The sequence below is a fragment of the Panthera onca genome, chromosome A1 (assembly GCF_046562875.1).
Source record: "Panthera onca isolate mPanOnc1 chromosome A1, mPanOnc1 haplotype 2, whole genome shotgun sequence".
NCBI lineage: Eukaryota > Metazoa > Chordata > Mammalia > Carnivora > Felidae > Panthera > Panthera onca.
Window position 1 is genome coordinate 96545303 of NC_138339.1, and position 25850 is coordinate 96571152.

General features: G+C 39.2%; 1 protein-coding gene across 1 annotated transcript in view; it reads left to right on the forward strand.

The window, feature by feature from the left end:
• ARSB (arylsulfatase B) overlaps positions 1–25850 on the forward strand; it is a 168967-nt gene that overhangs the window by 74586 nt on the left and 68531 nt on the right. Inside the window, exon 5 of the mRNA XM_060635482.3 lies at positions 7914–8157. Coding sequence (XP_060491465.2) covers positions 7914–8157 — 244 coding nt within the window. The remainder of the gene's footprint in view (positions 1–7913; positions 8158–25850) is intronic.

The window sequence follows — 25850 nt, forward strand, 5'->3', positions numbered from 1 at the left end:
AATAACAGAAAAATCCCTCAAATGCATTGTGTTTTTATGACTCTCAAGAAATTACCTACAGAGAAGAGAATGTAATTGAGAAGGGCTCTGTGCATAAAATCTTTTCTTGTTAATGAAAGCATGGGGTTTTAGAGTGCGCTTGTAATACCTAAATCTAGTATATGTGTAATAAATACCTAGATAGGAGGCTTTTCTGCTAGTTGATGCTGCTGCTGGTTGTGATTACCATCAGTGAAGATGGTTAATATTTATTGAGCACTACTTTTGTGCCAGCCTCTATATTAAGATAGGCATTATTGTTATCCTCACTTTACGAATGAGGAAATTAGACGGCGAGCAATCTCTCCAAACTTACAGCACTTAACTCCAATTCTTTGAATCCATTTCAGTGAACTTAGAAATGTGGCAGTGGGGATGATAGAGAAAAACGCTGACAGTCGGAAGCCAGCTAGACACGTTTTTGTTTATATCTAGTCATCATTCAGCTCAAGTTTTCCTTACGTTCTGGCAACAGAGTGTTCTTAAGAGTATAGTTAACTTAATCTTTAATTAAGGAGAAGCCTTGATGCAGAGCACACCACGATCCAATGTGTAACTGAGTAAGGCCCTGGAGCCTCCTTTTCTCAGTTCCTGGGCTCCCCCTCTCTGATGCTGCTCAGCCCTGTCCTGTCATTCTGGTTTCAGCTCTTCTGAGAGGCCCATGAATGAAGAGATCGTATCTCTTTTTCTACTCACTCCATGAGATAGCAAGCCTTGTCTGTCTTCCTGGCTCCCATTTCCCCAAAGCTGGAATGGTCCTTGGTACATGGTGAGCACTCCCAAAAGATTTGTTAAGGGGGTAAGCGAGGACTCTCTTCCTGGCCAGGACCGCGCTCCCTCAAATGCTTTCAAACAATCCCCTTTGACTTCAGTGTGGCTGATCAGGGGCCACATCGGACAAACAATTCCAGTATCGTGAGTTTGATTTGCTTAAATTCTCACAGGGACCAGGAGGCACCCCCACCCCCAAATATCCTATTAAATAAGCAGCATCTTTGTACACAACGGTTTCTTAAAAGTCAAGATCATGGAATGGCTAGATGACGGCTCAGAAAACACTATCCAATAAGCAAAGTAAACTTTTAGTGCCTTCAGTCTCAATATTTAGTGGCCCTTTCTCCATTTGTTTATTTGTTCCTTACTCTGCACCCCACCCCCATTCTTGAGCCCTTCTCTTCAGTGGGTCCTATGCTAGGTCCTGGGAATGCAAAGATGAATGAGACATTGTCCTTGTCCTTGGGAGGCAGAGTTCTGGAAGATGAACCCATGAACAACTAATTAACAATATATAGTGAACAACTAACTAACAAGATATAGAGATAAGTGTGATAGGAAAGGTGTGTATAAAGTGCAGATGTACAGAGACACTGTCTAGGCAGGGGGGTGGTGGGGAGCAGTATATGAAAAGTTAACAGAAGATGTGACATTTATCCTGAGAATTAAAATTTAAGTCAGGCAGGAAAGAAGAGGGAGAGTATTTTAGGGAGAGGAACCAACATGTACAAAGGCAAAATGAGCACGAAAGGGCATGACATACCCTAACAACAGGGCAAAGTTAGTTCTCTGTGAATGAAGCACAGGGCACTTTTTCTTTTTTGTAAGATTTTATTTTATTTTTTTAAAGTTTATTTATTTATTTTGCAAGAGAGTCTGTGTGTGAGTGAGCAGGGGAGGCGCAGAGAGAGAAGGAGAGAAAGAGAATCCCAAGCAGGCTCTGTACTATAACTGCAGAGCCCATCGTGGGGCTTGAATCCATGAACCATGAGATCATGACCTGAGCCAAAGCCAAGAATTGGACGCTTAACTGACTGAGCCACCAAGGCTCCCTAAGATTTTATTTTTAAATAATTTCTATACCCAGTGTGGGACTTGAACCTATAGCCTGGAGATCAAGAACCGCATGCTCCACTGACTGAGCCAGCCACGTGCCCCAGCACAGGGCAGTTTTTATGGGAAGGGCAGGAGTTGATGCCCAATAAGTAGATTGGGGCCAGATGTAAAGGATTCTATATGTGGGCTGAAGTTTGAACTTTTTCCTGATTAGAAACCAATTAGAGGTCTTTAAACATGAACATGGCTTGATTGGTTTGGGGTTTCACAGTGATACCTCTGACAACAAAGTGAAACAATCTGTAAGTCACCCCCATTCCAGGTGGGAGGAGTGCCAGACCCGAGGCTCTGGGATAGATGGGGGTGAATGGATTTGAAATCTATTTGAAAGATCGACTTGGCAGAAGGGAATGCACATTCAATCAGAAATTGATGTACAGGGCTGCCTGGGTGACTCGGTTGAGTGTCCAACTTATGCTCAGGTCATGATCTCGTGGTTGGTGAGTTTGAGCCCCACATGGGGCTTGCTGCTCTCTGCCTGTTAGCACAGAGCCTGCTTCAAATCCTCTGTCCCCCTCTCTCTCTGCCCCTCCTCCACTTACGCTCTTTCTGGAAAACTAAATAAAAAACATGAAAAAAAAAAAAAGAAATTGAATGTAGAACAAGAGGGACAGAGAAGAACATTAAATTGTAAATTCAGTGTCAGATAGGTATTTTCTCCAAGATCTTTTCATAGGAGAAAATTGAGTTTCCTTGATCCTCTAGATGACTTCAAAGACATATATTAACCCTCCAATTTGCATTTTAGTTAAAAAGTTTTGAAAAAAAAATAGGCTAAAAAAAATCAACCATCAGCAAGCAGTCCTCTTTTTCAGAAAAGGAGGTGTCTTGGTATTTCTTGGTATTTGAAGTCATGTTGTCTACTCATTTGTCACAGTTATGTTGCTGGCCCTGTTCAGAGGAAAGTCCAGGCCCTTTGAGGCTGTTGGAGCTTTTCTTGCTTTTTCTTTTAGGATCCCTGAGTCAGAGTGAGGAGGATGTCTTGGGTAAGTCCAGGTTGGGGGGCAGTGAGATGGAAATATACCGATATTCAGGGCAGCTTTCCACAGCCAAGCCACAGCATTATACTGTTTGGGAGTCGTCCTAAAAACTAATGTTGTTGTCATGGTTCCATCTTAACTTTTATCAGCTGGGTAAGGATGAGGCTTCATGGTCATATACTTAACGCTTTGGCTCAGATCTTTGGCTAACCGATGTTTTTCCATGACCTTTTGACAGTTATTTTTTTTCAGTAAGGAATAATAAAGTGAAATTTACCATCTGTATATGACGACATTTATTTTTGACATTTCTTTTCTAGACAGCAAAGTGTTTATAATTAGGTTTTCCCTCTGCCAAAAACATTGCGGAAAAACTATTTCCCTGAAAAAAAAAAATTCAGAGCTTCCTTTACTAGTTGGAATCATCTTATATTGATTTGGAAGATTTTTTGTAAGTCAGGAAATGAAACAAAAATTTCTCTTGAAAATTCTTAGCAAGAACGAAAGGTAACTTCTGCCCAAAAGAAAATTAGGACAGAAAGTGAAAAGAACCATGTTTGAAATGGTGATGGTGGGGCACCTGGGTGGCTCAGTTGGTTAAACATCCAACTTCGACTCAGGTCATGATCTCACGGCTTATGGGATCGAGCCCCGCATCGGGCTCTGTGCTGACAGCTCAGAGCCTGGAGCCTGCTTTGGATTCTGTGTCTCCCTCTCTCTCTGCCCTCCCCTGCTCACTCCCTCTCTTTCTCTCTCTTTCTCTCTTTCAAAAATAAAAAGAAAGGAAAAAGAAAATAAATGGTGATGGTTCCATTGTCTTTTTCAGTTTTAATTTGTCAGATTTAAGTGAGCAATATTGGAAACCTTATTTCAAATGAGCTTATCGTATTCTTTTTTTTTTTTTAAGGCTCATTTTCCATTTATTTATTTTTTTAAAATATAATTTATTGTCAAATTGGTTTCCATACAACACCCAGTGCTCATCCCAACAAGTGCCCTCCTCAGTGCCCATCACCCACTTTCCCTGTCCCCCACCTCCGAGCTTATTGTATTCTTGCTGCAACTGTGATCAGTTGTTTTTTTTTTTAAGTTTATTCATTCATTTTGAGAGAGAGAGCACATGTGAGCAGGGGAGGGACAGAGAGAGAGGGAGAGAGAGAATCCCAAGCAGTGTCCACCCTCAGTGTGGAGCCTGACGAGGGGCTTGATCTCATCACCACGAGATCATGGCCTGAGCTGATACCAAGAATCGAATGCTTAACTGACCGAGCCACCCAGGCGCCCCTGTGATCAGGTTTTATGTCCAACTTCTTGAAATACCCAGGAGACTGTGCTAGAACTGATGCACAACCCTATTTCTGAAGAGCCCAACTGTGGATTCTACCCCTTAGCTGATAAGTGGCAGCCTTCAGGCAGGTGTCACCTGCAGAGATGCAGACCCCTGGCAAAGCCAAATCGCCCTCTTTATGCTGCCACTTGTGCTGTTGGCTCGGTGATAGGGGAGTCCGAGAGACATTGCAGTGTGCCAGTTGACAGTGCTTTCTCTCTAGAGTGCTCTTGAAAACATGACTGATAGCAGATGATAGAATCCCTTACCATTGCCGATGGGAAGAACGGCCCAGTGAGCAGTGGCAAAAACAGTCCTACTCACTGCATCAGCACCCTCCCCTGCTAAGATGTAGAAACCCCTTCCAGCTCCCACAGTAGCCACAGTGGCCAAATTCTCTATTACAGCACAGAGTATTTTCCTTTTGGAGTCAGACCTGCTCCTAGCGTCAGTCAGATTGCAGCCCCAGCCCCCCTCCTCCTCATCTCCACGTGCATTTCCTCCACCATCATCATCCAGTATTTTTGTATTGAGCACTGACAAGTGTGTGGAACTGGAAGAGATTATATGATCTCTCAAAGGAGTGAATCTATTTAAAATACAGACAACAGGCATCTGCTACAAGCCCTGAGCCAGTATCGTTTATGGCAGTCTAGACAACAGAGGGAAAATAATAGTGCCAGCTCAGCCATTCTTGACCTCAGGGCACAGAGTGTAAACGTTTCTTTCCAGTGTATTTTTGTATAACATGAACAGTGCCTCCTTTTAAGTTTTGAAACGTTGGTTTTGGGTGACATACTCTGTGAGGTATAAGCAATACAGAGGCATTCCCTCTGTCAAAAGATGGCGACTTCTTGCTGGGAATATACAGGTTTGCTCACAGAAAATAGAAAGCGTATTGAATAAACTGGCTTGGGTGACTGTTTGGGCCTTGACTTTTTGTCAAGAAGAGATGTAAGGTTTTAGGAAAGGTTCTTTTAAGTCTGTGATAGCAAACGATAAGACTAATTGTCACCCACCCATGTGCTGCAGAATTGTTATCTTCATGTAGTCTAGCTCCAGACTCTTCTCCCTCCCTTCGCAAAGCACACAGAAGATCCGGGGACCTAGTGTGTTAAGGACGAGCAGAAGCATCCTTAGAGGCAGAACCTTGAATTTCTTACCAGCAACAAAGGTTCCTCTAAAGGGAACTATAACCGCCTTGAGATACCTTCTGCTATATCAAGAGGAAGAGTATACACTTTGCTGAGATTTACTCTGCTTGTGGTTCTCCTAGGGAAGTGAAGCTTTATGTGGCCCGTAGGCATAAAACTCAATCTAGCCCAGGGATATCAGGAACATGGCGCTCTGAGGGCAGAAGGCACCTGGGGAGTCACGCAGACCTTGTTTGAAGCCTAGCTTTGCCACTTTTTAGTTATTTGGACTTGTCAAACTCCTTTTTTTTTTTTTTTTTTAACAACAAAATGGATAATACTAGACTGAGTTGTTATAAATTATACTAGCTACCATTTATTGAACACTTAGGTTGTGCCAGGTACTCAGCCAAGCAGTGATCGTAAGTGGTGTCATTTAATTTTCATCATAGTACCTGAGGTAGGAATCATTGGTTCTACATTACATATAAAGAAACCGAGGTAGGTATTGCCCTGAGTCACACAGCTACTGAGCGGTTAGCATGAGGCTTCGATTCCAGGCCGATCAGACTTTAGATTCTTTGAGAGATAACGTAAAATTAAAGTGGTGCCTGTTGCATAGGAGGTGCTTAACAAATGTTAGTTCTTTTTCCTTCCGTGTGTTTCCTGTGGCTTTGATCTTGATTTCTGCGTTAGATTTTTACATCACAGAGCGGGTCTGTCACACTGCCCTCCTGTGGCTCCTTTGGATAACAGTGGTTTTCTAAAAAAAGATTTAATCGAAGTGTAATATGTATGCAAATAAGGGCTATTTCAAATGTGTCTCTAGAGTCACCTAAATGTATGGATACTTTTGGAGGTACTGATGATTCTCCAACCTTACTGTAAAAGCAATATCTCTCCTCTTCCCTACGGTCCAACTTAATTTCTAACTGAGCTGCAACCAGCTGGTAAGATACTTAATTTCAGTCACTCTCATAACTTCTCCTCTGGCTTCAACTTCAGTTGTTTTGGAAGAATACCCCTCTTCCCTGGACACAGTGCATGACGAAGCTTCGTCTTGCCATCCTGTCAAGAAAGGAGGAACTTTACTTGCAATTATTTTTTCCACCCAACTGCTCTGTTTACAGAGACGTTGAGCCCACTGGAGAAATTTTCAACTTTCACACTTAAAAAAGAGTTCATATCACTAGGGAGTAGAAGTTTAATTCAGTTACCAGTGTAAATGTTAGAAAGTTTTTCCAGGTGAGTAAAATGAAAAGGTCTTCTGTCCCCACTCAGTAGGACTAAGTGAAATTTCACTCAGAAGTTTCTTTTTTAAATTTTATTTTATTTTAGAGAGAGAGAGAGAGAGTGGGGGAGCTGGGCAGAGGGAGAAAGAATCTTAAGAAGGCTCCACACTCAGCAAGGAGCCCAATGAGAGACTCAGTCCCACAACCCTAGGGTCATGACCTGAGCTGAAATCCAGAGTCAGACACTAAATCGACTGAGCCACACAGGTGCCCTAAGGTTTCTTTCCGTGTACCGGGGGGAGCTCAGCTTACCTGGATTCATTCTCCTATGTGACACAAAATTGCCTGCATGCAATTGCAACCTCATCATTGATTATTAGTACAGGGCTCTGTCCCAAGCAGATATCTTCAGGGGGCTTCCTTGTTTTTCAGTGACCTTATCCAAGGGGATTTGAAGGTCTCATGTCAGAGTTGTGCCACACTGCCCTCTGGTTATGTCTGTGTAATGGAGGGAGTGTTGAGTGGAAAAAAGAGTGTTGAGTACCTCTTGGTACTGGAAGAGGTAAGGAGGAGGTATCTTTTTAGTTCTTAAGCACCATTTAAAAGCAACCTAGAAGTCTTCTGTTCTTGAGGTGCCTGGGTGGCTTAGTCGGTTGGGTGTCTGACTTCAGCTCAGGTCGTGATCTCACGGTGCCCCGTGTTGGGCTCTGTGCTGACAGCTCAGAGCCTGGAGCCTGCTTCGGATTCTGTGTCTCCCCCTCTCTCTGCCCCTCCCCCGCTTGCACTCTGTCTCTCTCTCAAAGATAAATAAACATGCACTCTTATGTGGATCCTGAGAAACTTAACAGAAGACCATGGGGGAGGGGAAGGAAAAAAAAAGAGAGGGAGGGAGCCAAAACTTAAGAGACTCTTAAAAACTGAGAACAAACTGAGGGTTGATGGGGGGTGGGAGGGAGGGGCAGGTGGGTGATGGGTATTGAGGAGGGCACCTGTTGGAATGAGTACTGGGTGTTGTATGGAAACCAATTTGACAATAAATTTCATATTAAAAAAAAAGGAATTCTTCAGTTTTCATGAAAATAAATTAAAAAGAGAATTTGTATTGTCAATTTCAGTGCCTTAAAATTTCACATGGAGAAAAAACTCCAAAATTATGTATGTCTTCTTTCTCCATAATTTTTTTTATTTTGCATAAAATAATACCCACAAGAAAAAAAATAAACACTCAAAAACAATTTTTTTTAAAAAAGAAGTTTTCTGTTCTTAAGTGTGTCTACCATTGTCCTCATGCAAAGACCTAACTGTATTTCAGATAATGGAGGACAGACATTGGCAGGGGGCAATAACTGGCCCCTTCGAGGAAGAAAATGGAGCCTGTGGGAAGGAGGCATTCGAGGAGTGGGCTTTGTGGCAAGCCCCTTGCTGAAGCAGAAGGGTGTGAAGAACCGGGAGCTCATCCACATTTCTGACTGGTTGCCGACTCTCGTGAAGCTGGCCAGGGGAAGCACAAAAGGCACCAAGCCTCTGGATGGCTTTGATGTGTGGAAAACCATCAGGTACCTGTACATCTTCCTTTTTTCCCTCCTAGGGCAGAAACGGCAAGAACAGCCTGACAGGATTGAGTGAGAACGATAGCTTTTGTGTGAAAAATGATAGTTCAGCTTACAAATAAATGATTACAAAGAAGTAGAAATGTCTTTAGGAATATTTTAATTATATATATCTTTTACGTTCTGGATTTGAGACTGTGGCCCTGTGTGTTACATAAAGAGGAAGATTGTCCTCAGCTGCACACCTTGTACAGGGGTGTTTTAATCGGAGAAGCTTCTCTAAGATGTAGGATAGGGTATTGTTTGCTCCCTCAGGGGACCTACCCTGTTGTTTGCTGGGAGAGTAGAGAACCAAGCAGCGGGTAGAGCTGGAATGTGAGCCAGGGAGCATCTGTGCATAAGTATCTAATGAGCACCCATTATGAGCCAAGCCCTGTTTTAGGGGTGAAGGAATTAGGAATGAACAAGAGGCAGGATCTTGGCTCTCATGGAGCTTATATTCTAGTGGGGAAGGGCGGGGTGGGGGAGCAGGAAATAAACAAGTAAACACATAAATAAGCAAGGTGACTTCCAGCAGCAATAAACACTATGAAGGTAATAAAACAGTGCATTGTGATAGAGAGAACTGGCAGAATGTAAGGGGGGTACAATCTGGGGAGCAGAACCGGGACTCTGCTTTGGAAGTGATGACAGTCCTTCTCCTGTTTACCACCACAGTGTAGAAAAATGGCGTCCAAGGTGAGGACACGGTATACACCTTCGAGGGTGCTGAAAGAAAACTATCAACTTGTATTTGTATTTAATTTTATCTTATCCTTGTTTAAGAATAGGCCTTATAAGGTACATAATAGATGAGCACATATATCTAAATTATAATTATGTGTATATATATATTGGGGGTATTGTTGTTACTGATGGAATGGCATTTGTCTAGTGCAATAGTTTGCAACCTCTGTTGGTGTTACAGAAGGAGAAAACGTGGATGATTGGTCCCTAGTGACCAGAAGGAGACAACCTCCTCATACTCTCCTTCTTCATCCCACTTCAGAGGCCCCATCTCAAAAATAGTAGGGTTTCTATTCTTAGGAAATATACAATGAAGTAGGAGTAAAAGGTCATGATGACACGTTAACCTACCCTCAAATGGTTTAGAAAAAATTGTGTGTATTTCAATACATATTTCAAGGTACACGGAGAGATAAAGTGTACATATCTAGTAAAATATGAAAAATAGGATAATCTGGGTAAAGGGCATGGGTGTTCTTTTACCGTTTCTTATTTTTGCAACTCTCAAACCATCAGATCATGACCTGAGCTGGAATCAAGAGTCAGATGCTTAACCAACTGAACCACCCAGGGCCCCTATTATTTACCATTTAAACAGAACTCAGTCATATCCACATCATCTAACAGCTAAGCCAAGAAGTAAACAACAAAACTTCTTCTTTCATTAGTTGTTTTGAAAGTTTATACTCATTATTTGCTCATTCATATAAGATGACGTTTTTCTTTTTCTTTAAAATATTTCTGTCCCTTATCCATGATCTAAACTTGATATGTACACGTGTTCTGCAGTTACTCTATTTTTATTTAATTTTCCCAAGTGTGAGTAATATATACTCATTGTAGATAATTTGCAAAGTATCACAAAAGTAATTTGTGATAAAAATAATCACCCAAATCTTACCTGGAAACAGCTACCATAAATATGTGTCATATTTCCTTAAAATGTTTCTTAGTATTTTTTACTACCTTTTTTCCTCACTTAATACATCATCAATTTTGATCATGTCATCCAAAAAACCCATTACAAACGTTATTTCAATGGCTGCATATTCTTTTTTTTTTTTTTTAGTTTATTTATTTATTTTAAGAGAGAGCTTGCACAAGCAGGGCAGGGGCCGAGAGAGAGGGAGAGAGACTCCTAAGCAGGTTCCAAGCTGTCAGCACAGAGCCTGATGTGGGGCTCAGTCTCATGAACCATGAGATCATGACCTGAGCCAAAATCAAGAGTCAGACGCTGAACCGACTGAGCCACCCAGGGACCCTGAATGCATATTCTATCATATACCTTGATATGTCAACTTAACCATTCCCTTAATATAGATTAATTTTTATTTTTTTATTAATAACACTAGAGTAAACAATTTATTCATAAAATCTCTATATTTTGGGTTTTTCCCACTAGATAGAAATTATTTGAAATTACATTCTTAAATTAGAGAATGACTATTTTATTTGTTTTTGAATGTCACTCAGTTTCATTGCATACACTAAAATTTTTTTTCTTGCATTGAACACAAACCTTGAAAAAGTTGGCCTGATTTTGGATAGTGAAGAAAATAGATATCGAGTTAAATCTGGAGGTTGGGGCGCCTGGGTGGCTCAGTCGGTTGAGCGTCCGACTTTGGCTCGGGTCATGATCTCACGGTTCCTGAGTTCGAGCCCTGCGTCGGGCTTTGTGCTGACGGATCAGTCTGGAGCCTGCTTCAGATTCTGTGTTTCCCGCTCTTTTCCCCTCCCCCGCTCATGTTCTGTTTCTCTCTGTCTCTCAAAAGTAAATAAATGTTAAACAAAATTTTGTTTAAAAATCTGGAGGTTAATTTTGTTAAAAATGTCTATATATTTCATCATTCACCTGCAAGGCAAGAAGTAGCAATCAGAGATGGATAGTCAAGGAGCGCTGGGTGGTTAGGGTTCTATAGTCCAGTTGAATGGTGTCTGACACCTTTTTCTTCTCTGACTCACTTAGGACTGGTGAATTCATAAGGTAAGGAAAAATGATATAGTTTAATTTCATTTTTCCAGCTTTATTGAGATATAATTGACATAAAGCATTGTGTGAATTTAAGGTACACATCGTGATCATTTGATATACATATATACTAGGAAGTGATTACCTCAATAAGGTTAGTTAACACATTCATCACCTCCCATAATTACTATTTTTTTGTGTGTGGTGAGAACATTTAAGATCTACTCTCTTAATAAATTTTAAGTATACAATAGTATTTTTTTAAAAAAATGTTCATTTGGGGGCGCCTGGGTGGCTCAGTCAGTTAAGCGTCTGACTTCAGCTCAGGTCATGATCTCACAGTCCGTGAGTTCGAGCCCCGCATCGGGCTCTGTGCTGCCAGCTCAGAGCCCGGAGCCTGTTTCAGATTCTGTGTCTCCCTCTCTCTGACCCTCCCCCATTCATGCTCTGTCTCTCTCTGTCTCAAAAATAAATAAAGGTTAAAAAAAAAAAAAAAAATTAAAAAAAAAAATGTTCATTTGTTATTTCTGAAAGAGAGAGAACATGAGCGGGGGCGGGGGGTGCACGGAGAGAGGGGGACAGAAGATCCGAAGTGGACCCAGCACTGACAACAGAGAGCCTGATGTGGGGCTTGAACTCATGAACCTGAGATCATGACCTGGGCCAAAGTCAGACGCTTAACAGACTGAATCACCTAGGTGCCCTATAATACAGTATTGTTGACTATAGTCAGCATGCTGTACATTAGATCCACTGAACTTATTCATGTTATAGCTGGAGTTTGTACCCTTTGAGCAACATCTTCCTATTTCCCCTACCCTCTAGTCCCTGGCAACCACCATTCTATTCTAAGAGTTCAGCCACCCTCTTTTTTTTAGATTCCAGGTGTAAGAGATATCCTGCAGTATTTAGAGAATGACCATTTTGAAAACATTTGATGGACATTATAACACTGCTTTCCAACAAAGTATCACAGTACTTTTATTCCACTGGTGTATGAGAATTCTCACGTACTTTCACAACTTTTCCTTATACAGCTTAAAAAAAAACAAACCTCTGTTAATATCATAGGCAAATTGTCTCATTTTAACTTGAATTTCTTTGATTATTAAAGAAATTAATTTTTAAATGTTTTATATTCCATTTGTATTTTCTCTTTTGGGAATGTTTGTGACTTTTTACATTTACGGAAGTTTGTGTTTTCTTGCTGAAATCAGTTTTTTGTTTGCTGTTTTGGTCAGAAGGCTCTTTTTCAGCCTGAAATGTGCTATATATTTTTCTCTAAGTGTGGTGCTTTGATTTTCTTCCATATAATTCCTGAACTGTTGTGAGATTCCTGTGTGTGTTATGTTATATCTAAATCAGAGGAGTGGGTTTTTATCCAGGTTTTTGATTCATGGACCTCTTTGAGATTCTGAGAACTATGAATTTACATATGCACAAAAATTTGGGAAGAATTAATTTTTATAATATTAGACACTGATTACACATTCTTTTTTATGTGATTACACATAGAAACATATTTGAGAAACATTCTTTACCAACCTGTGTCTCTCTCATTAATTTTTTAATGTTTTATTTAGTTTTGAGAAAGAGAAAGAGAACGAACAAGGGAGGGACAGAGAGGGGGGGACAGAGGATCCAAAGCGGGCTCTGCATTGACAGCAGTGAGCCTGATGCAGGGCTTGAACTCACAAACCACGTGATCATGACCTGAGTTGGACACTCAACCAACTGAGCCACCCAGGCACCCTGATTTGTCATTAATTTTTAATGTAAAAATTAATACCTACTTTATGATGAAAAGGAAATAGAACAAAAATTTCTAAGCAGAGCAAAATTTCAACTTCAACTCAGCAGATCACTAATTTCAATGTGAAAACTGTTGTGGTTTGACTTATAGAAGTAGGAGAAAGTTTTGAGTGGTTTTTATATGACAATATATGGGTCATGCTTGATACCCAATCAGCTTTGATTTTTGTTTCAGTGGCAGAAGTGTTGTAAATCCTGGCTTGCAAAAGCACACCATAGCAAATGGAGTCAAAAGTCTGTAGTACACTTTGCCAAATGAGGGTAGTTTTGAGTTGAGACATAGTTGACTTCAGGGTGAATAATTTCCTCTGTCCCCAACTCACTGAGGCTATTATCTTTGGCAAAGTCAAAGACTTGGATGTTCATCCATATTGCCAGATTTTAGATTATTAAATCCACTTTTCAATCTTAAGATTATATTGATTATGAATAACCTTTAAAAGTTTGGCATATGTTTGCTTCTGCCTGCCAAGAAGTTGGAAAAGTTTGGGCACCCTTAACTCTGGATTGGGGAAAGTCTTTCTTTAGTGTTAGAAGGATACTGACCTCCTAATGACCCATCTCCCATAGAACAAGGGCACTTCATTCTTAAGCAGCATACATAATATTGACTGCGGGGCTTTAGCCAAGAGATATGGCCAAAAATATTGTCCAAGTATGCTATACTGTGATTGAGAGGGCTTTCCTGTCCTATTTGGAAAAAAAAAAAAAAAAAAAAAAAAAGACAGTAAAATTTCTTGCCCAAATTTAATCAAGCATTTCAAAACTTTCCTCTGGAAATCCAGCTAATTTCTATTCAGTAAATGAAGAACTACTTTCATTCTGCTCCTATTCCTTGATGAAAGATCCTAACAAATGATTCAGCCCCTCTGGCCTTGAAGTTGATGCTTCTCATAGCATTAGGCAAGCCATCATTTGGGATCAGTGATGCTACATTCGGCACCCATAACTGCTGGTAGAGAAAGTATCCAGTCACAGTGATATCTGGAGCTTCTTTTTTTTTTTTTAAATTTTTTTAACGTTTTTTATTTATTTTTGGGACAGAGAGAGACAGAGCATGAACAGGGGAGGGGCAGAGAGAGAGGGAGACACAGAATCGGAAACAGGCTCCAGGCTCCGAGCCATCAGCCCAGAGCCTGACGCGGGGCTCGAACTCACGGACCGCGAGATCGTGACCTGGCTGAAGTCGGCCGCTTAACCGACTGCGCCACCCAGGCGCCCCTGGAGCTTCTTATCCAAAGCAGCAAAAACAAATGGACAGCCAAATGTCAGGGATACTTGGTCTGTGCCCAAGGTTCTGGAACTTTCTTCTAGTCAGATATTTACTTGGAATACCATTTTCAAGATAATGGTAGTTTCTGAAAATTTCAAGAGGGTCTTATGAACTAGGAATCCCAGTAAGAGAGGTGGCTGTGCTGAGAGCATCAGAGGCCTCACTAGCTAGCTGCAAAGTTATCAGTTCCTCTTGGACCTGCTTCAAAATATTAAAATTTTAGAAGAGATGGCAGTTATGGAGTGAGTGGCATCATTTGCAATAGGAGCTCCTTCACCTGCTTCAGTTTTTCTTCGTTCCAAACCACAAAGCACGTTATCATTTCTAGGGGACATGGCTTCTCCAAGTTCTTTCCCCTTCTGTATAGTTTTTCTGCATTTCAACTTGGTAAACAGCCTATAGGTTATTTTAAGACATTTCAAAGGATCAATATATCACAGTGTTTCTTTTTTTTTACTTATTTTATATTTTATTACACTTAAATAAACAAAAGCAGAACCCCTAGTCATAATGGTAGGAATGTTTTTTTTCTTTCTCATCAATGGGAAACTCTTCTGGATGTTAGAACATGACAATAGTGACAATCAAGTATTATGATGTAAAATATTTTAAAAACTTAATAACTTTAAAACTTAAAACTTCTGCCCTATGGATTCAACTTCAAGAGGAAAGTTGAAGGGAAAACTGACTCTACACCCCACTTTCACAGATACCATGAAGGCCAATGGTCAATGAGCCAAAGATTAAGAACCTCTGATTTAAAATGATACTTTACTCCAAGTATTACCAAGACCACCCAGACTGATTATTGAATAATTATTATTGAATAATATTTATATTGTTATTATTATTAAATACTCTTTTCATTTTCACTTTATAGAACCACTTTAATTATTTTTTAAGTTCTTATTACTACTGTGATCTGTCTTGGTGCATCTGTTTTAGTCTCACTTAGCTGCTCTCATGTTTGCATCTCACTGTTGTAATGTGTAATGTGTTGTAAATATACATTTTAGAGTATGTTTAAATACCTGGTAGAAATAGTTATCCACCTGTCCATTCTATTTCCTTTGCAAAGTTTTCTTCACTGTCCCACCGTTTAAATTTTTTTCTGAGCTCTAGAATTATTTTGTTAAATTAAAAAAAAACTTCTTATAAATTAGATTGAATCAGATTTAACCCTAATATTAATTTGGGAAGAATGAAAGTATCCAGTCTTCTTACTTGGATACTTAAAGTTGCCCTTAGCTTACTGATGCTTTTTTCATTTTTAAAAAGATTACTTTTCTTCTTTCTTTCATTTTGGATAGATTTTATTGCTATACCTGCAAGTTTATTATTTCTTTATCAGTGGCTAATCTTCCATTAATTCTATGCAGCATATTTTTCATCTCACCCTTTGTAGGTTTTCATTTTTAGAAGTTCATTTGGGTCTTTTTTATGTCCTCCATGTGTCTAGTCAACTTTATGAACATAAAGAACACAGTTAAAGTAACTTTTAATGACTTCTGCTAATTCCAACATCTATGTCAGTTCTTGGTTGGTTGTGACTAAATGATTATTCTCTTTACAGTGGGGCATGTTTCCATGACTTTTAATCTTTGATTTGATGCCAGATATTATGCATTTTGCCTCGTTAGGTGCTAGATATTTATGTATTATTATAAATCTTCTTGCTTTGTTCTGAGATGTAGTTACTTAGAAATAGTTTGATCCTTCTGGGTATTGCTCTATAATTTATTAGGCAGGTCCAGACCTGTGCTGAGCCTAGGGCTAATTATTCTCCACGACTGAGTCAGAACCTCCCCAGTAATCTACATGGTGCTCTGTGAATCTGGCTGGAGGGAACAGGTGCTATTCCCAACTCTGTGTGAAATGCTGGGCACTGTTCCCTCTCATCCTTTCTGATGGTTCTTTCCCCAGTTTGGGGTAGTTCCCTCACATACATCTGATCAGTGCTCAGCTAAGTACTTTATGGGACCCTCTGCAAATTTCCTTCTGTGCAGCTTTCTCTTCTCTGGTACGCTTTCCTATGTACTTTAGTTCTCTCAGTCTCCCTAGACCCTCAGTTCTACCTTCTCAACTCAGAGATTCTGTTGGGCTATTACCTTCCCTTCTCTGCACCAGGGCCTGGAAACTCTCTCAAGGTAGTAAGCTAGGTTAATGACCAGACTCACCTCCTTTGTTTCCTACCCCTCAGGGATCACTGTCCTTTCCCTGGTATTCCGTGTTTTGAAAACTTTTGTTTCATTTATTCTTTCTGGTTTTCTTTAGGTTGTTTTAGGCAGGAGGGCAAGTCTACTCTGCCTGCTACTCCATCTTGGCTGCAAGCAGAAATACTCAAAGAAAATTTTATTGTGCCTTTACTTTCTTGATCAAGATTTTCCTGCTTTATTTTCTATTTTCAAGGGCTTGTTAATTCAATCTGGTATTGTAGACCCAGCTTTCTGAAACATAATATTATGAATCTTATAACTCTTCTTTTCAAAAAGTTTTTCTTCTGCATTCAACTTTGTAACCACCTATAGAGAAATTATATATGTTGATCTCTACGTTTAATTATCTTTAATGTTACCAACATTCCTTTTATTATATAGGTTCGCCATTCTTCAGTTCCTAATTTTAATTAATCTTTTGGTTGGTTGCTTAATATTTTAAAGTAATTTTCAGCAGAGGTACATAAATGATGAGTTTTTTAAAAAAATCTTTGCATATGAAAGAGTATCAATTACCTTCAAGCATAGATAATAATTTCACAATTCTTGCCAAATCTCTTCTCCTCAAGATTCTATAGACATTGCTCTATTGTCTTCTGGTAAGTACCATTACAGCAAAGGTTTTCCTACAAACAAAAAAGAAGGCTGAGATTGCCATCCTGGTATCTGACAAGGCAGAATTTATGTCAAATTTTGTGGTAAATATAACAGTGGGGACAGTGCAAGTGATTTCTTCCTTGACCTAAGTCTCTAGAAGCGTGTTGCTTAATTTACAAATGTGTTAGGTTTTCTCTAGTTATTGATTTTTAGCTTAATTCTCTTGTGGTCAGAGGACATACTTTTATTACTGAGTCCTTTTAAATTGAGCTTGGCTCCACATATGATCTTTTGTGGTGTCTGTGCCATGGAAACTTGAAAAGAATGTGTATTCTGTAGTTGTTAGGTGCAGTGTTAGGTTTTTCTTGATGATCCAATCAGAAAATATTTTATTTTAGGAGGTGAGTTTATATATATTGCTATGACTGGTATTTTTATTCCTAGCTTCGTCGTATTGTTTTATGTTATATTTACTCAGATCTTTGACCTTTGATTTTTTAGTTCTTTTAATATTTAGAATGAGTTACGTTTTATTCTACTGTTTATTCTACTACTGGTATTCTAGTGTTCACCATTATACTGATATCTTTACAGACAGTCCTTGGTTTATAATTTTTTGACTTCATGATGGTGCAAAAATGGTACACATTCAGTAGAAACCACACTTTAAATCTTGACTTTTGATCTTTTCCACCACTAGTAATATGCGGTACGATGCTGCTGGCAAGCTCGCAGCCAGTCAAAGCAATCTTGAGAGTATGAACAACTGATACGTGGACAACCATTTTGTTTTTCACTTGCAGTACAGTATTTATTAAATTACATGATGTATTTAACACTTTGTTGTAAAATAGGCTTGTGTTCGATGATTTGCCCTGTTATAAGCTAATGTGAGTGTTCTGAGCGCATTTAAGGCAGGCCAAGCTATGATGTTCCATAGGTTGGGTGTATTAAATGCATTTTCAGTTTATTCTATTTTCAACTTCAAATGGGTTTATTAGGACATATTCCCATTATAAGTCAAGGAGGATCTGTATATAATTTTCTTAGTCCTCCTCTTTTACTTAGGTTCTACTACCTGGCATCTTTGACTTCTGCTTATTACCTACGAGGAAACTAACCAGCGTATTGAACTTTCACCTCTCGTGTTTTACCCTTTCTTCCAGTTTTATTCTTAGTTGTATTATTTCTACCTAATCAGAGCATGTAGTATACATGATACTGTTCTTCTATCCTTACTCACAATTTTATTTTAGAATAATATATTCCCTGCTAACCCCTTGTCCTTTTCTTTTTTTTTTTTTTTAATTTTTTTTTAATGTTTATTTATTTTTGAGACAGAGAGAGACAGAGCATGAACGGGGGAGGGTCAGAGAGAGGGAGACACAGAATCTGAAACAGGCTCCAGGCTCTGAGCTGTCAGCACAGAGCCCGACGCAGGGCTCAAACTCACGGAGTGCGAGATCATGACCTGAGCTGAAGTCGGCCGCTTAACCGACTGAGCCACCCAGGCGCCCCCCCTTGTCCTTTTCTGAAATGTTATCAACTATCTCTTAGTTGGAGGAATTAATTCTTAAATAGATTTCTCAGGATTCTTTGAATTCTTGCATATTTATTGAAGCGTTTTCTATAACCTTGATAATTGAAAAACAGTTCAACTGATATTAAATCCTTGTTTCATACTTTCTTTGCTTGAGTTTCTTGAAAATGTTATCCCACTCTTTGTTTTTTTATGCTGCTGTTGGTAAGCTTAATGTCAACCTGATTTCATTTCCTTTTCAAGTGATTTGGTCCTTTTGCCTGGAGGCTCAGAAGATTTTAATTATTACTATTATTATGATTTAAAGTCTAAGACATTTACTAGCTCTGTCTCAAAGTGACTGTGCTGGGTCAATTTTCTTAAATGTACCGTGAGTTCTTTCAGTCTGTACATTCAGGTCTTTCATTTCAGAGAGCTGTGAATTACAGTTTTAAATGTTTTACTGTTTTGTGTTTCTTCTTCAGTGACTCCCATTATAGATATTATTGAATCTTATTTATATATCTTTTGTTTGTGTTTCTCTCTGGCCCTTTTTCTTTATTCTAATTATCTTCTCTCTTTTCATTTTTTATCCTTTACATGCCTTCACATACTTTCAGTTATGTATACTATCCCTTCATTTATGAGATTTTGTCTTTTCTTTTAGTTTCTTCCCTTAGTTCGTTGTCAGAGTTTTAAAATTTTTGATTCATGGTATTTTTTTATACTGGCAGTTGCTGATTTAATTCTATTTAATTCATGTTGAAATATCATGTAACCATTTTTTTCTGCTTTGTGGCTTTCTTTTCTTTCTTTTTCTTTTTCTTTCTTTTGTTTTTGTTGTTGTTGTTGTTTGTTGTTTGCTGTAGTGGGGAGAATGCTTTCATTTGCCCAAAAGTTTTAATTCTCATCTCCTATTTTTTAAACTCCCGTATTAACTTGGTTTAGATGCTGGGTTCTTTTTGTTGTTCACATGTACATAGGTCAGCCTTTCCTGGACATGATGGGCAGGCAGTCTGTGCAGATGGGATTTGGATAGTTTCATTTATTTCTTAGTTCAAGAGTACCTTCTTTTACTGCAAAATAAAATATACTTTTTTAAAAAAAGTTTATTTATTTGGGGGAGGGACAGAGAGAGAGAGAGAGAGAGAGAGAGAGAGAGAGAGAATACCAAGCAGGCTCTGCACTTGTGAGTGTGGAGCCTGATGCTGGGTTTGAACTCACGAACCATGAGATCATGGCCTGACCTGAAACCAAGAGTCAGATGTTTAACCGACTGAACCACCCAGGCACCCCAAGAAGTGCACTTTAAAAAATAAACGTTCCCATGGGGCGCCTGGATGGCTCAGTAGGTTGAGCGTCCAACTTCGGCTCAGGTCATGATCTCGCAGTTCGTGAGTTCAAGCCCCGTGTCGGGCTCTGTGCTGACAGCTCAGAGCCTGGAGCCTGCTTCGGATTCTATGTCTCCCTCTCTCCGTCCCTTCCCTGCTCATGCTGTGTCTCTCTTTGTCTCTCAAAAATGAATAAACGTTAAAATAAATAAATAAATAAACAAACAAACAAACAAACAAATAAATGTTCCCTTGTCTTTCTGGTCCACCTTCTTGTGATTCTGTGATGCTCGGTTGTTTCAGTAGGACCCTGATCTTTTGCCCTTCCTTCTTTCCCTTTACTATCCACCTTCCAACTGCTCCTGTCAGAATTGGTGCCTGCCTGAGAGTGCCACTCTTGTCCTGCACACTGTCCAAGCCCTTCCTTTTGAACCCTCAGTAACCTGTTCTCTGATCCACTCGGTATCAGAACTGTATCTCAATCTTTTATCACGCCGGGCGGGGCCCTCTATTTCTGGGGTGTATATTTCCAAGCACAATGTGAGTCCTTCCCTCTTGTGCTCCCTGACCCTCTTTTGCATAATCCCCGCCTGACTCTACTCTAGTTGACCCTGGTGCTGACTCTTCAGGCCTCAGATGCTTATTTCCTCACAGCCATCCAGGGTTTAAACACGTTCTATCTCCCGCGTATGTTGTAGGCTTTAGCCACGGAGTGATTTTACTTTCTTTCCTTTTCAAGATGGTTTCTAGGGAGAATGTGTGGAGAGATTAAAATTTACATGGCCACCGTTATTCTGCAGAAATCTTGAAACTCACATGTTCTTAGGCTCTTGCTCCAGCTTAAGAAAACAGCCCTAGAAACTCTAGAAGAAGCATGTAAGTGTGCAACCATATTATAAGTATGGTCATGAAGATGGTAGGTATTTCTGTCCAGTAGCCCTGCATTCAAAGACTGCCAAGGGAATATATATGTGTTTGTAAGTTAAAGCAAAATGTTTAAGAAATGATGTATTGTTCTTTGATTCTCTACCAACGTTTTTAGTAAACCTGCTTCTACCCTAAGCCCACAGTATGTAGTGCTCTGAGGTTTGGTTCAGATTTTTTACCCCCTTTGGTCAGGTGGGTTCACATGCAAGGATGCTACATATTATGTCTAGTTTCTTCTGTTTCCTCTCGTGGAGGCTAGTGTTTGCTGCCTTGGTGGACATGGGGCGGGGGGGGGGGGGGGGGGGATGTAACTGGGAGTGAGGGAGGAAGAACCGTGACGGGCTAGTTCTGAAGACAGCTAATGGGAGTTCATTGCCCTTTTTATCTGTAGTGTGATCTCTGAGTCCCATAGTTAGAGGTAGACAGAGCAAATCCATCTTTTTCTGTTTTCTTTGGGACCAGGTTTTGATTCTTATGGTGGAATTCAAGAATATGTTGTTCATGTCTTCAGCACTGGCATTAGTGAAAATCCCCTGGAGACTTTGGCATCTGGTCTTTAGTTTCCAGTGCGCTTGCCAGTTTTCATCTTTTTGTAATTCTTCATGGGTATTATCATGGAAATTGGAAGAAAGGCATATTAGGCCCTGCTGGTTTGCCCTGAGACTAACCCAGAAGTCCTACCAATTATTTTTCAGTAATGAATAGGAAAAGATGATATTTAGGGGACTGATGCAGTTATTCTTAGTAATATTACTTATCTCTTAAGTAGTCTACTTTAAAAATTTAATAAGATTTCTTAATAAAAATATACATGAAAACAATCTCTCCATATATAACTTTATATCAAGTGAATTTAAGTTACATATTTCCTCACCACATTTAGTCAAAATCTTGTAATTCCCATGCCTAAATTCTTTATTCATGGTTATGTATGCATGTTAAAATGACTTTTTAAGGAACATGGGATTTATGCAAACCCAGTCACCTGGACCCACATAACAAGGAAAAGAAGTCCCTCCAGGAATTTCACTGGTACAGTTGACCCTTGAATGGCACAGGTTTGAACCACATGGGTCCACTTATACACAGAATTTTAAATATAAATACAGCACAGTACAGCAAATGTATTTTGTTTTTTCTAGTTTACTTGGTTATAAGAACATAGTATATACTACATATAACATATAATACATGTGTTAATCAACCACTTATGTTATTGGCAAGGGTTCTGGTCAACAGTAGGCTAAGTTGTAAGTAATTAAGTTTTGAGAGAGTCAAAAGTTGTACATGGAGGTTTGACTTCACAGGGGTCAGCACCCCTAATCCTCAAATTGTTAAAGGGTCAACTGTATAACGGCTAAAAATGTGACCTTTGGGGTTAGATCTGATTTAGGTCTTATCTCTTCCATTTGTTATTTGTGTGACCTTGGGCAAGTTACTTACCATCTATAAGCGTCCGTTCCTTTGTGTGTAAAATGTAACATTAGGAGTACCTACCTCACAGGCACTTACGTGAGCATTTAGTGAAAGACTATGTATAAAACATCTAGCTAGCGTAGTGCCTGGAATACGGTCACAGCTCAGTTGCTCGAGATGAAATGGTAACGATGATGATGATGCTCACAAGGAGGTAACAGGACAGATATTACTATGCGGGTGTTTCTTGAGTTTTTTAATCAGTAACTTTTTTTTTTTTTTTTTTCAAAATCTCATCTGCAAAAATATCATCATGCCTATTTCTATTCTAAATATTTGATACTGCTTTTCAGGGTGTGGCTTTTTATGACAGATGGTCAGCAGCTAGTGGCAAAATGAGTATGGAATTTAATAGCATTTCATTTATTTATGGGGAATGTTTTACTGCCCCACCCTTCAACTAGTTGGAAAATGAAAGTCAAACACTGGAAACTCTATTTATAAATGGACAGTGCTGTGATCTCAGTGTCTGAAACTGTAGACTTTTAGAAAATATTTATAGCATATTGGAAACTAGTCACTGATCAGGGTCCTGTTATTTTTAAAGCAAATCCGGAGAATATGAAATTTGAGATAAGTTAAAATTGAATGCTAAAATGTCATCAAAGATAATTAACTGCATACCACATTATGTAAGTTTTTAAGAGAAGAGGGTGGAGGAAATGATTATCTCTTTTGTTAGTAGAGGCATTTTGAAGTTAATAGAGATATTTGGTAATAGAGCCTTGAAAATAAGCTGAATGAATGGAAACGTAAGACATTCAAGGAGATAGTGAGGCCACGCCCACATCTTACTAAGGAGACAGTTTAGCATAGTGGTGAGAAGTTGGGAATTCAGGAGTTAATTTGCCTGAGTCTCAAACCCAATTCTATCACCTGTTCAACCACATGATCTTGCAAATCATTTAGTTTCTCCGTGCCAAGGTTGTATCTATGTCCTAGTGTCAAGGATTAAATACAATAATGCATGTAAAGCATCTAAAGTGATATGTGGCACATAATAAATGCTCTATTAATACTAGCTACTGTTATTCAAAGTAGCCTGGCCAAAACAAACTGCAACATAAAACTGCAACCAAACTCCAGTTTGGCTGTTACAGACATGGATGAAACATACCCATTTCACTGGTTTAGAGATAGGTCTCTGTCATTAAGCGGTCAATGGGAACAACATGCTACGGTTCTTTTTCTTCACATAGTTCTTTGCCAACTTACTGCCATAATCATTAATGTAAGCTGGGGTGGGTAGTGAGCATTGCACAGCAAAGATCTTTGAACAGTCCTTTAGGTGCCTATCTTAAGAAGCTAATTAGAGAGCTCTGCTTTGTCCCTATCAGTCTGGAGCCCAAACATTTGTCATAGTAAAAACTTCCATTACTTTGCCGTAATAAAATGAGGTCATTTACATGAACTTCATTATTGAAAACTCATTTCCCACATACATCATCAGTCATTATTCAGAGATTTAAATTTCACAAATGGAATCAACAACCTAATGAAGATAGTATTGCTTGTATAGCAAACTACACCATGTCCTTTAATCTGAAAAATAGGGAAAATCCCTAGATAACAGATGACATTATATCTTTTTTATATGCAGTTCATGATAAGTAGACTGCGACTTAGCTATTTTTGACACTGATACTTCTGAAACAAGAGTCTCACATGGGAGAGAATATGTTACATGTCTTAGAAACTGAAGTTATAGCTACACCAGTATATTTCATAAGGGGAATTCTTACCAGCAAGAAGAAAGGATGGGAATATAAATGTTCCACTGTTCCATATTATTCTTATATGCGTGTCTCAGGTTATAGTCTTGTATGTGTGGTTATATTCTTTCCATGTCCGCAGAGTCACGATCCCATTCTGCAATAAAGGTGTTGTTTTTAAGCTACCAGCTTATTCAGCACATATTGTATCTCAAGCTTTATGTGTATGTGCTTTATGTAGGCTACCTCATTGAATTCTCAAAACAGTTCTGTAAGAAGGTACTTTTATCCACCTTCTTTTTTGTTTTGTTTTGTTTTTTTTAATTTTTTTTTAACGTTTATTTATTTTTGAGACAGAGACAGAGCATGAACGGGGGAGGGTCAGAGAGAGAGGGAGACACAGAATCTGAAACAGGCTCCAGGCTCTGAGCAGTCAGCACAGAGCCCGACGTGGGGCTCGAACTCACGGACCGCGAGATCGTGACCTGAGCCAAAGTCGGACGCTTAACCGACTGAGCCACCCAGGCGCCCCACTTTTATCCACCTTCTGCTAGTGAGTGGGGAAAAAAGGCTCTGGATTATAGAGCCTTGTGGACTTGAGATGCAGACCCTGAAAGGCTATGCCCTTCCAGACTGTGCAGGACTGCATGTCAGAGAGTGAGGTCTTCAGAACTGGTCAGGAGGAAGACCACAAACTACTGAAGCAGTTCACAGTCTACTTTCTAGTGCTTTGGTTGTATGGAAATAAAACTTACGAACAGTATAAGGTACAAAATTATCAGGAAGTACTACAATATTTGTCACATTACCTATAAATACATAGATACATAAAGAAGATAGAAGCTAACACATGTTGTAATATAACAATATTCCATCCCCATAAGCATTTATGAGTTTGATGAAGCCACTATTTATGTATAAGATTGTGGTGATCACACACTTGATTTCACTGAAGACTGTGTCATGAACACACAAAACACTTTTTTTTTTCCATCTCACTTTGGTACACATATCTCTGGGGAAGAAACTGCATCATATGCAAAACAATTGTGTTCAAGGTACTTATATCCCTATACAGGGGTGTTTTAAAGGGACTGATGGTAGGGAGTTATCAATGGGTTTCCTAAGGTACTTTCTGAGGACCTAGGATGTATTTTCAAGGGTAAGCCATTATCATTATACATGGGCTCATTACATAAGTGTCCTAGAAGCTAGTCACCCATCTTTTGCTCTATTGAAGAAAATCAAGAAGTTAGAACATATAATCACATGTGACTTCCTGTAACAAGTCTCAAGATTAGTGATTCTCACCCTGAGCTGTGTGGTAGAATCAGCTGCATTTGTGACAAGGGTACCAAGATAGTTCAGCTGGGAAAGAATAACCTTTTCAATAAATGGTACTGGGATAACTGGATATCCACATGTGAAAGGATGAAATTGGATCCCTACCTCACAGCATACACAAAAATTCACTTAAAATGGGTCAGAGACCTAAGTGTAAGAGCTAAAACTATAATGCTCTCAGAAGAAAATGTAGAAGTAAATCTCTGCGACCCTGGATTAAGCCCTGGTTTCATAGATAAAACACCAAAAGCAACAAAAGGAAAAATAGATAAGTTAGAACACATCAAAAATTTTGAACCTTTGTTCTGCAAATGATACTATCAAGAAAGCAAAAAAACAAAAAAACAAAACAAAACAAAAAAACAACCCAGAGACTTGGAGAGAACATTAACAAATCACATATCTGATAAGGGACTTGCATCCAGAATATATCCAGAATATATACAACCCAGTTACAAATTATAAAAAGACAATCCAATTTAAAAATGAGCAAAGTATCTGAATAGACATTTCTCCAAAGAAGCTATACAAATAGTCGATATCCACATGAAAAGGAAAATGTAAATCAAAACCACAGTGAGATACCACTTCATACTAAGATGGCGATAATCAAAAAGACAGACATTAACAAGCGATACTGAGGATGTGGACAAATTGGAATGCTCATACCAGGCTGGTGAGAGTGTAAATGGCACAGCTGCTTTGGAAAACAGTTTGGCAGGTCTTTAAATGTTAAA